This window comes from Chiloscyllium plagiosum, chromosome 23, assembly GCF_004010195.1.
Source record: "Chiloscyllium plagiosum isolate BGI_BamShark_2017 chromosome 23, ASM401019v2, whole genome shotgun sequence".
Classification (NCBI taxonomy): domain Eukaryota; kingdom Metazoa; phylum Chordata; class Chondrichthyes; order Orectolobiformes; family Hemiscylliidae; genus Chiloscyllium; species Chiloscyllium plagiosum.
Window position 1 is genome coordinate 11888565 of NC_057732.1, and position 10785 is coordinate 11899349.

At 39.7% G+C, this 10785-nt stretch overlaps 1 protein-coding gene across 4 annotated transcripts in view; it reads right to left on the reverse strand.

Moving 5' to 3' along the window:
• The window catches only part of dera (deoxyribose-phosphate aldolase (putative)), a 44946-nt gene extending 34888 nt beyond the window's left edge, over positions 1–10058 (reverse strand). The window contains exons 1-2 of one of the 4 annotated variants that reach the window (XM_043713527.1): positions 10032–10058; positions 8541–8672 (exon numbers count right to left, since the gene is read on the reverse strand). In XM_043713527.1, the coding sequence (XP_043569462.1) occupies positions 8541–8672; positions 10032–10043 (144 nt within the window). In that variant the 5' untranslated portion in view covers positions 10044–10058. Of the gene's footprint in view, positions 1–1496; positions 1595–8540; positions 8706–9830; positions 9861–10031 lie in introns of those variants that run through there. The other 3 variants (XM_043713526.1, XM_043713528.1, XM_043713525.1) reach the window with 3 other exon arrangements.
• Between the last annotated feature and the right edge of the window lie 727 nt (positions 10059–10785).

Below are 10785 nucleotides of genomic sequence, written 5' to 3' on the forward strand. Positions count from 1 at the left end.
AACCCTTTCAAGCTTCACAACATCTTTCCGATAGGAAGGAGACCAGAACTGCACGCAATATTCCAACAGTGGCCTAACCAATGTCCTGTACAGCCGCAACATGACCTCCCATATCTATCAAATAGTCTACTACTGTAACTTATTTCTGTATAATTTGGATTGCTTCATTTGTTTAAACGCTTAGGCTTTCTAAATAACTAGCAATTTGTTGACAGATATAGTTAAAACTCACTGTAAAAAGAAAACACGTTCAAAATATCTGTTTATTGGAAAAACCTATGAGTAAACTCTTCCTAACCTCAGCAAGGAAGAAACCAAAGCCTGTATAGTCTGTAGTGGTGTTGATGGTGGATGATCAGTAATAACCTGCAGGTGATCTTTAGCCTCAAACTCTCAAAGGGATTTGTTGCAAATATGCTTAATCAAATACTGATGCACTTCTGTTCAATTACATGATGTTTATGGGGTCTTGAACCACTGTAAACATTTTTCAACTGCAAAGGCCTCCTTTGGAGCAGCACTATTAAATTAGTTATTATTCTGAATCTGCCCCACCAAATTTCACTGCTTCCTTCCACATCAAACTCCATTTGCTGTTGTGGTCTCTTGCTGTCTAAAAGTAAGCTAATTATTTACACTTCACAAAAGAAACTGAATTTATATAGCACCTTATCACATTGCCAAGACATCCCAGAGCCTTTCAATTCATCATATTTTAGGATTTTGACTTTATTTTTCTGAGATAAATATTTTGGGATCAAATTCGGTTAAGGGGTTTTTAAAAGATATAAGTTCACAGAGCTAAAAAAAATAGAATACAAGCTGCAGCATCGCCTTGTGAATTCAGAGCAGTTTGTCAACAGTACTATCACGTGGCACTTGCTTACTGATGCTAAGTTTGGGTTCCATCAGGGCCATTCAATTTCTTCTAGCCTTGGTCCAAAAATGGACAACAGAGCTACACTTGAGGAACAGAGTCACAATGGCTACCCTCGACATCATGTCTGCATTTGTTCAAGTGAGGCATCAAGGAGCTCTGACAGAACTAGAGTCAATGGGCAACAGGGGAGAAATCCCTGCTTGGAATCATACCTAGCACAAAGAATAAAGGTTATGGCTATTGAAGATCAGTCATCTCAGTCTCAAGACATTGCTGTAGCAGCTTCTCAGGATAATTTGTTGTCCCAACCATTTTCACCTGCTTCAACAGTGGCTTTTCTTCCATCATTAGGTCAGATGTGGAGATGTTGACTGATGATTGCATCATTCATGACTCCTCAAATATTGAAGCATCTTATGTTCATATGTTGAAAGACCTGGACAACATTCTGGCTTACGCAATTTGAAAAACTATAAACTTCCATCCAGTCCTAAACGTTTTACTATTACTCTCTACTTGGTCTTTTAATTATTTTTACATATCCAGACAGCCAATGCTCCTTTGATCCCATGGGCTTCAAAACTGGTGAGAAAAGTAGGCCAAGTTAACTACTTACTTGCCACTCCTTGCTCAAATTTCGCCTTGTCTGTAGCTGCTCTGCACGTCTCACAACAGCAGGTTGGTTCACACGGACTCTGGATATCCAGCCCAAATCTGATTGGAGAATCAGAACATGAAACATGTTGCCTTTCCCCTCTTCACACAGAGCAGCACAACAAACAAACTAAAACAAGTTGTCAAGTTTGCAAGCAAAATCACATCTACCAGTCTGTCAATATCAAAATAATTGCTAACACTGAAATTAGAAGAGTAAATATTCACCCAAAATAAGCCTGCGAAACAAATTTGGGTGTCCTCAATATAAGGACACTTTTGGCACCTCACTATGAAACCACATGCTGCAAGTATTCAATACAGACAAGCTAAAGTGGGCCAACCGAAACCTCTCATCTGTGTCTATTGTGAGAATGTGAGGACAGGCTTTACTGTCATTTAATCAGAGAAGTGGTCTCTAAAATCTGTCTTGGGATCGGTAAGAAAAGAACAACCAGAAGAACAGGAAGCAATAGCGCTTCAATCTAACATGGCTAATGTATATTACAAGACTACACTGCTGATGGCATCCTAGTTCAAGGCATGGTACATATGCACAAATGCCCATTGTCAATGGACATCCAAATTACCGAGGCATAGTACCAGCTTACAAATGTCATGAAAATACTACACTACTTGGCAACTGTACAATAACTACATTTTCTTAAGACTTCTCTCTTCTCCAAAATGTCAACATTCCTCCTTAGATACAATGTTTTCTCACACTTCATCAGATTCTGGAAGCTGAGCTCAATTCCCAATAGCAGCCTTCAAGGTTGAACTTTTTTGTATTATTGATAATTCTGTGTATGTGAAACATGATAAGATTCACTATGTGCTAACCAGTTCCTACGGCAACTCCGTTCTCAAAATTAACTCAATTCACGTGCATTATTTCAGCACCGTAACACTGCATCATTCAGCTGTCTTGGATTTATGCTGCTGAAATCAAATTTAAAATAAATTGTAAAATCATGGGGACATTGGACATGGTTGATACACAGGCTGCAATGCAACAGACCGACCTTGCGGAATAGGATGTACTTTGCATAAGATCCTTGTCACTGACTGACCCTCCACCATTCAGCTTATGAAAAGTGCATCATGGTATAAGCTACAGACCATGCCTGCACAATCTGCTTCTCTATTATTCTCCTTTCCACTTAATATCCTCAGAAATGCCATTTTGAAATAGAACAGATACACACTTGCAAATCCTTTCATGCATTTCACACATGCCACAGTAACCACATTTAAAACAAACCAAAACTTACAAATATTAGAAAATGCATTTTCTTAACGGCTTAAATTTTCAAAGATCACATTAAACACATTATGAATCTAGTTTATATCTAATGCATTACGGTACCAAGATGATCTCTGCTGAATATTAGCCAAGGATCCTCCATTGCCTAACCAACCACTATCACCACCTCAATATATTATACTTTTCTTTCAATGGCACTTCTTTATCTTTTCAGGACTAGAGAACAGTGGAATTGTCAAGTTTATGCACACTTGTGCGCAATTCCATTGTGTCATTAGAACAACTTGCAGAAAGAGGCTTCACAGCAGTTTAAGAAATTTCCTGTGAAACACCTTTGAAAGGTGAACATTTCAAACATCAGATTTGGAGATAATCAAAACAGATTTTCCCTTCGCCTGCCATGCTCCTTTTATATCAGGGGGCTAAGCAAAAATCTTTATTTTATTGGCCAGTTTAGGGCCATTTAACCATTGAGATCTAAGTCTGGTTTCATCTTAGCACCTTCCCCCAATATTGCATCTTCTCTTGCTTTTGAACTTCTGCGGTGTCCTTTCCTAAGAACCATCACTTTGGTTTTCCAACATGAAGCAAACATACCACACACTGATGTATTTACAACACACAAAGAGGGTTCAGTGAAAATCAATGGATGAGATGAAACAAATAAAATCAAGCCTGCTGATCCGTATATTGTTTTCCTCCTTGCTGACATGCAGTATGCATTGATTAGGTGCGATGTTTGTGTTTGGAATTTAAAGATTTTACCTTGGTGCAAGTTGTTTTCAAATCTGTTATACCTGACAGGACAGCTTCCCAAATGAGGTTGAGCAAAGTTTTGGGATCATGAGATTAGATTAGATCCCCTACAGAGCGGAAACAGACCGGTCAGCCCAACCAGTCCACACTGACCCTCCGAAGAGTAACCCAACCCCCAGACCCATTTCCCTCTGACTAGTGCAGCTAGCACTATGGGCAATTTAGCATGGCCAATTCACCTGACCTGCACATCTCTGGACTGTGGGAGGAAACTGGAGAACCCGGAGGAAATCCATGCAGACACAGGGAGAATGTGCAAACTCCACACAGATAGTCGCCCGAGGCTGGAATCGAACCTGGGACCCTGGTGTTGTGAAGCAGCAGTGCTAACCACGATGTGAGGCAGTAATGGCTACCATGCAACTCCGACCAAGTGAATAGCTGTCAGGCAGCTGTAAATCTTCAGATTATTATTCAAACTGCAGGCACAATCTAAATGCTTGAATACCAGGTCTGGCTCATCCAGCAGTGTACCTGGTAGGCTCTAATATGCTTTTAAAAACAATTAAATTTTGTATAACCCTTTCTATTCCACAGATCTCATAAAAGGTGTCACAACAATTTTCCAGCCTTCAAATGGGGTCCTGGTGGGAAAGCATTTGGAAACCTCTGCCTCACATGCTAGAAGCTGAAAAGCTGCAATGGGCTAACACCTTTGAGAATTGCTCTATTTGATATTTTACCTAAATACCGTATATACCAGTGTAAAAGTCAATCTCATGTAAAGTCAACCCTTTATTTTTGGCCAAACAATCTTGTAGTTTCCATAAATCTCATGTAAAACGTCAACCCCATTATATGACATTACAAACCTCTTACAAAGGAAACTGCACATTCCCATTAACCCACTTAAACGAAATCGCATTCATTCATACCAGTAACTCTACTCATTGCTATTTGTTTACTATATTGTGTCTCCATTTATTCAAACTCTACTTAGACCTGAATTAGTGTCTTTATTGTAAAGACAAATGCAAAGCACTTGTTTAATGTCTTTACCTCTTCCTTGTTTCCCAATATAATTTCCAATGTCTATTACCTCTACTGAGTCCATGTTTAATTTTGCTGACCTATTTCTTTTTTTACATAACCAAAGGAATTATGTCTCTTGCTATTTATTCCTATATTTTATCCATCGCTTGGTCCTTCTTTGCTGAATTATAAAAATTCTCTGAATAGACAGGCTTCTTTTTTGATAACATTACAATCCTTTTCCTTTAAGGAAATATTATTTTTAACTTCTCGTTATCCATGGCTGGACTAATTTTCACATAGGTCCATATTTTTCAAGGGAATGTTGAAAATCATGAATTAATTATTTAAAAGTCAGTCAAGGCTGACACTGGAGAATCTGAGAGATGTTCATGGTTCTTGCTGTGCTTTTCTTTGGACTTAAAAATCCATACTTATAAATAGTAATAAAAACCAAAACAATTTATCAATTTTGTCGTGGAAATGCAATCAATTATATACTTGCATTGCAATCTCCATAGTGGCCAATAACTCCTAAAAATAAATTTAAATTTTCAGTTAATAGCTGAAAAGACTAGACAAAATATTACTATTTGAAGCTTTTATTGTAACAAAAGACTAACAGCATTATTGGCTGAACATTCTCTGTGAAGACAACATGTTTTAAACCATATATCAGAACATTCCCCTTTTCCTAAAGGCCAACCAAAAGTACACTTCACATATACTTTGTTTTTTTTAATTTTGATGTTCAATTTTCCTAGGAACAGTCCTAAGTTACTTGTAACTTTTGAGGGTTCACTTCTCTTATTTTCTCAGACTGGCGATCTTTTAATCTCGGAACTGTCTTTCAGTGAGGATTTTCCCTCAGATTCTGCCTCTAGCACAAACCAGAAGAATCTTCCAGACTTGTTTTAACTTATTAATTCAGTCTTTTCAATCACAATACGAGTTCTCTCTTTATATAAATTAAGCCACAAAAGCACATGAATGATGGAAATCTGAAAAAGAAATTCCTGGAGTAACTTGGCAGGTCTGGTAGTAACCGTGGAGAGAAAGCAGAGTTACCTTCTTCAGTTATCTCCTACTTGATGAACAGCTTGCTGTCTTTAACTGCTATCTCTATCCTGGATCTTGCAGTTGAATCTTATCTGAGAGTTTTCACAGATATCTTGGGCCCTATATCTCCTTAATGCCCATTGCCATTGTAAACGCAAAACACTTGGGAGTACTGCGTACAGCATGTGGGCTCCTTATTTTACAAAATATGTAAATGCATTTGAAGCTTTTCAGAGAAGGTTTATAAGACAAATAATTGGAATGGGTGAATGTCTTATGAAGAAAGATTGGACACACAAGGCTCGACTCCACAGGAGTTTAGAAGAACAAGAGGTGACTTGATTGAAACATACAAGATCATTCTCAACAAGGTGCACGTGGAAAGGAAGTTTCCTCTTGTGCGGGAATCTGTAGCTCGGTGCCATTGTTTGATAAATCAGCTGTCCTTTTAAGACAGAGATAATGAGGTATGTTTTCTCACAGAAGACAACGTTGCTTTGGAATTCTCTGTCTCAAAAGGTAGTGAAAGTAGAGTCCTTGAATAATTTTAAAACACAGGTAGATAGATTCTTGACAAACGAGTGGTATCAGAGTTCATGGAACACAGAACAATCAGATCAACCAGGATCTAATTGAATTGGAGAGCAAGCACAAGATTAAATTAGAATAGATTCCCTAAAGTATGGAAACAGGCCATTTGGCCCAACAAGTCCACACCAACCTCTGAAAAGTAACCCACCCAACAAAGAGTCAAATGTCTACTGCTGTTTCTAATTCCCATGTTCAGCTTTATACATTTGAATCACCCTGGGTCTTGATTCTAGTTAAAAATATGCACAATCCTCACATGTTCAATTTTCTTTTAAATTGTTAGTTTACTTACAATATAAAGTACAATCCAAAATTCTCAGTGCAGTGAGCAGACTTCCAGTCTATTAGATTAGATACCCAAAGTATGGAAACAGGCCATTTGACCCAGCAAGTCCACATCGACTCTACAAAATGTAACCCACCCAGACCCATTCTCCAACCCTAAATATACCCGACTATTGCACCTAACACCAAAGGCAATTTAGCATGGCCAATCCACCTGACCTGCACATCTTTGGATTTTGGGAAGAAGCCGGAGCATGTGGAGAAAGCCCACACAGACACAGGGAGATTGTACAAACTCCACACAGATAGTCAGCCGAGGCAGGAATTGAACCCGGGTCCCTGGCGCTGTGAGGCAGCAGTGCCAACCACTGAGCCACCGTGTCGCTATTGATGGTTCACACAGACTATTACCATTATCTCCAACTGCAAGCACCTATCTGCATGTTAGCATAAAACATGCTGCATCACCGTTAATCTATAGCAATCAAATCACCCAGATTATCTGTTAGATTGTTTCAAGAACATGATCCCTTTCATTTTGTCCTAAACACTCTGCTCCAAAATTGAATCATGTTATACATCGAGGAGAAAATGAGGACTGCAGATGCTGGAGATCAGAGCTGAAAATGTGTTGCTGGAAAAGCGCAGCAGGTCAGGCAGGATTCCTGAAGAAGGGCTTATGCCCGAAACGTCGATTCTCCTGTTCCTTGGATGCTGCCTGACCTGTTGCACATTTTCAGCTCATGTTATACATCCTCAGGGAAAGATTTTTTAACTAGTAAGGAAATCCAGTGATTTGAGGATAAAGCAGGAAATTGAAGTTGAAGATTATTAGATCAGCCATGACCTCCTCAAATGTGAGGACAGACTCAATTAGCCTCATTAAATATCTCATGGTAACACTTACATGTTTAGTTTGATTCTTTGAAAAGAGAACAATGTATATTTATAAATAAAATTTGCATTCATGCAAAGGATTTGCCAATTTTGTTCAGACATTATGTATTGTTATGCATCAGTTTTTAATGGATCAGAATTATCTCACTACTAACTATGAAATGGCTGGGCAATTTCACCATTATTAGGCTTCGAAACAGATTTGATCAAGTGTGTATTTACAGTGCAACAGTTCTACACACATCATTTTACATAATTAACAGAAAGCAAGACAGTAAAACTTGCATTTACACAGCAGGTTTCATGAACAGAGCTAATTCTAATCACTAGCATAATACAGGAAATACAACAGCCAATATGCAAACAACAAAATACTGTCATGACCAGTTAAAGTAATACCAAAGAAATTAATATCACCAAAGCCCAAAACTTGCAAATGGAGTCAATTAATTTCCATTCACACTATCTGAACCATTTATATCTGAAAGCCCACAAAATGGTGCCAAGTTTTTTTTATATTATGGAAGACTATGTGGCCCTATGCAGCTTCATGAATACAAAAGGCAAAACGTGAGACACGCTGAAATAGTGAAACAAAACCAGATGATGATGAAAACATTCAGCAACTTTGGCAATATATGGGGTGAAAAATAAGGAATAACGCTTGAAATCAACTGGGAGAAAGTGAGGACTGAAGATGCTGGAGAGTCAAGAGATGATAAAGTGTGGTGCTGGAAAAAGCACAGCAGTTCAGGCAGCACCCGAGGATCAGGAAAGTCGACATTTCAGCCATAAACCCGTCATCAGGACTGGGGGAGTTTGAAAGGTCAGCCTGGCAGACGGGTAATGGCTTCTCTCTGCATAGATGCTGCCTCGCTCGCTGTCCTTTCGCCCTGGTGACCATTCCTGGACCAGCTTGTGGGCCCCACCTGGAGGTGTCCAACTGATGGATCGCGCAGAGACTTTACCCCCCGAGGGTGAGGAAGGGAGACAGAGAGAGAGACCCCCAGAGCTCAGCTTCCCGGGTCCGACCAGTTACCGGCTCGGTGAGCCCTCGCCCTCACCCACTTCCGTCGCTTAACCCTCTTTCACTAACTCCCCACCACCGCTATTTCTTACCCAGTGGACAGCCGCAATTCCGGGCCGCCATGGCGTCCGACACCGAGAACTTCCGGTCTGCGCGTCATTTCCGCCAGAGCGCAGCCCCGCCCAATCACAAACGGGCTGTTCCTCACTTGGGAATCTGAGTGGCTGCAGGTCAACATCCATTGGTCATACCTTCAACCGTGAAGCCACCCCATTAGCTTCAAACAGATTACCCCCTCATTAGCAGAAAGTGAGGATTGGAGATCAGGTGGAAAGTATGGCACTGGAGAAGAACAGCATGGCAGGCAGCATCCCGGGGGGGTAGAGTCGACGTTTCAGGCATAAGCCCTTCATCGGGAATGATTTATACCCAAAACGTCGACTCCCCTACTCTGCAGATGCTGCCTCACGTGCTGTGCTTTTCAAGCACCACACTTTTCAACACCCTCTCATCAGCTTCAGGCAGATTACCCATTATAATCGAGGCTATCTCATTAGCTCTGTCCATTAGAAAATTAGTCTGGATGATACCCATTGTGCCATTAGTACAGTTGAGTCCATCACATGCAGTGTGGATGGAATGCACATTTTAGAATTGACTCACCACATGGCAGAACCAGGGGCTGGATACAAACATAGAAAAGTTAAACCAGTCCTTCCACATAGTTAACACCAGCAAGTATTCTTGCAATCCTTCCTTACATTACTTCCAAAACTTTATCATTAGCAACAAAAAAATTGAGCAGATTCTGACATTCAACTTAACAAGCCATGACAACTTAAGAATTGATGGCCAGATATTTGAATCTAAGTAATCAATTCTAGCAGTTTGCTATGTATGCAACACCAATAAGTCTAGAATGACCTTGGCCTGTTTCAAAGAAAGTTGTAAAAATGAGTCTATTTTAACTTATGTTACACAAGCCATGCCCAACTCTGTTTGGTAACAATATAGCCATGTATTATTTATCACATCTTAAAACCTATCAAGACTACTCATCAAATCTCTAACACTCCATATTGTTGCCCTATCTACAGATGGCTAATTTTTAAAAGCAATTCAACTACAGTTTGTGTCAAAAGATGAAACCCTTAGAGTTAATGCTCGATTGATGTCAGTTATCCACAAGAAATTTTAGCTGCATTCTGAAACATTACCATTCTTGTGCCAGGCCATTTAATTGCCTTATCTGGAATCAGTCATGTAGTGAACTCATTTTCATCTGCAGTGGCTCATTAACCCACATCCGATCAAGGCTCTGGCACTAAAAACACTCAAATAGCTTGAAATTAAATTGTATATAACAGAATAAAGTCACTCACATGATCTCCCCTCATGCACCATCAGAGCTGTAAGAAATCTATCTTTTGAGGGTTACATTATCTGAATTTCCAGACAACTATACACCTCTCCCTTCAATTTTATTCTCTCTAGTTTACGGTAAGAGCTCAAGGCAAAAAAACTAAGTTTGCTTTCTCTAAGGAACAGGATTTGACTTGCTTTTTAAATAAAGTTTGTGATACTTTTTTTCCCATGCAGATATTCGAGACTTCATTCAATCTCCCAGCACGAATGACATTTGGGAAAAGGACCACGGAAAATTATAAACTGTTCCATCACTAACTCAGCAAAACAAGTGGACTCTCCCTACTGGCACGTCAAAATACTGACTTCTAATAAGTAACTTATAAATCAATTAGTTACCATTTAACATTAACATCCTTAATGTTGAGTAAAAATGAAACAAGATATGGCAATACATCCATTTAATCATCCCGACAAGCACTGAACAAACTTCCTCTTCAGTGGCCTGCATATACACACCTTTCCCCAGCAGTTGCACCCTCAAACCATTTGAAGTGCTAAAGGGATCAAAGGGTATGTGGAGAAGTGGGAACAGGCTATTGAGGTGAATGTTCAGCCATGATCGTACCAAATGGGTGGAGCAGACTTGAAGGGCCAAATGGCCTACTCCAGATCCTTTTTTTACTGTTCTTCCCAATCCCCCCCAACCCTTGTATCTCAGCCTAATATCTTATCTTAGTCCCCAGGGTCTGCCCCCTTTTCTAAACTCATATTGAAAACCCGGGCTCCATCTATTAGAAGATGAAGAAGGTAAAGGTGGTTTTGGATGTTATGGACCTGAACAAGCCCCTTCAAAACAGGTCAAGGAGTTAGCCTAGACTCTAACTTATTCTTACTTTAAAGGCAAGTGCCAGTCATTGCATTCCAGGTAATTTGATTGGTATGAGGCTTGAAGCAAAACACGCTTTATTA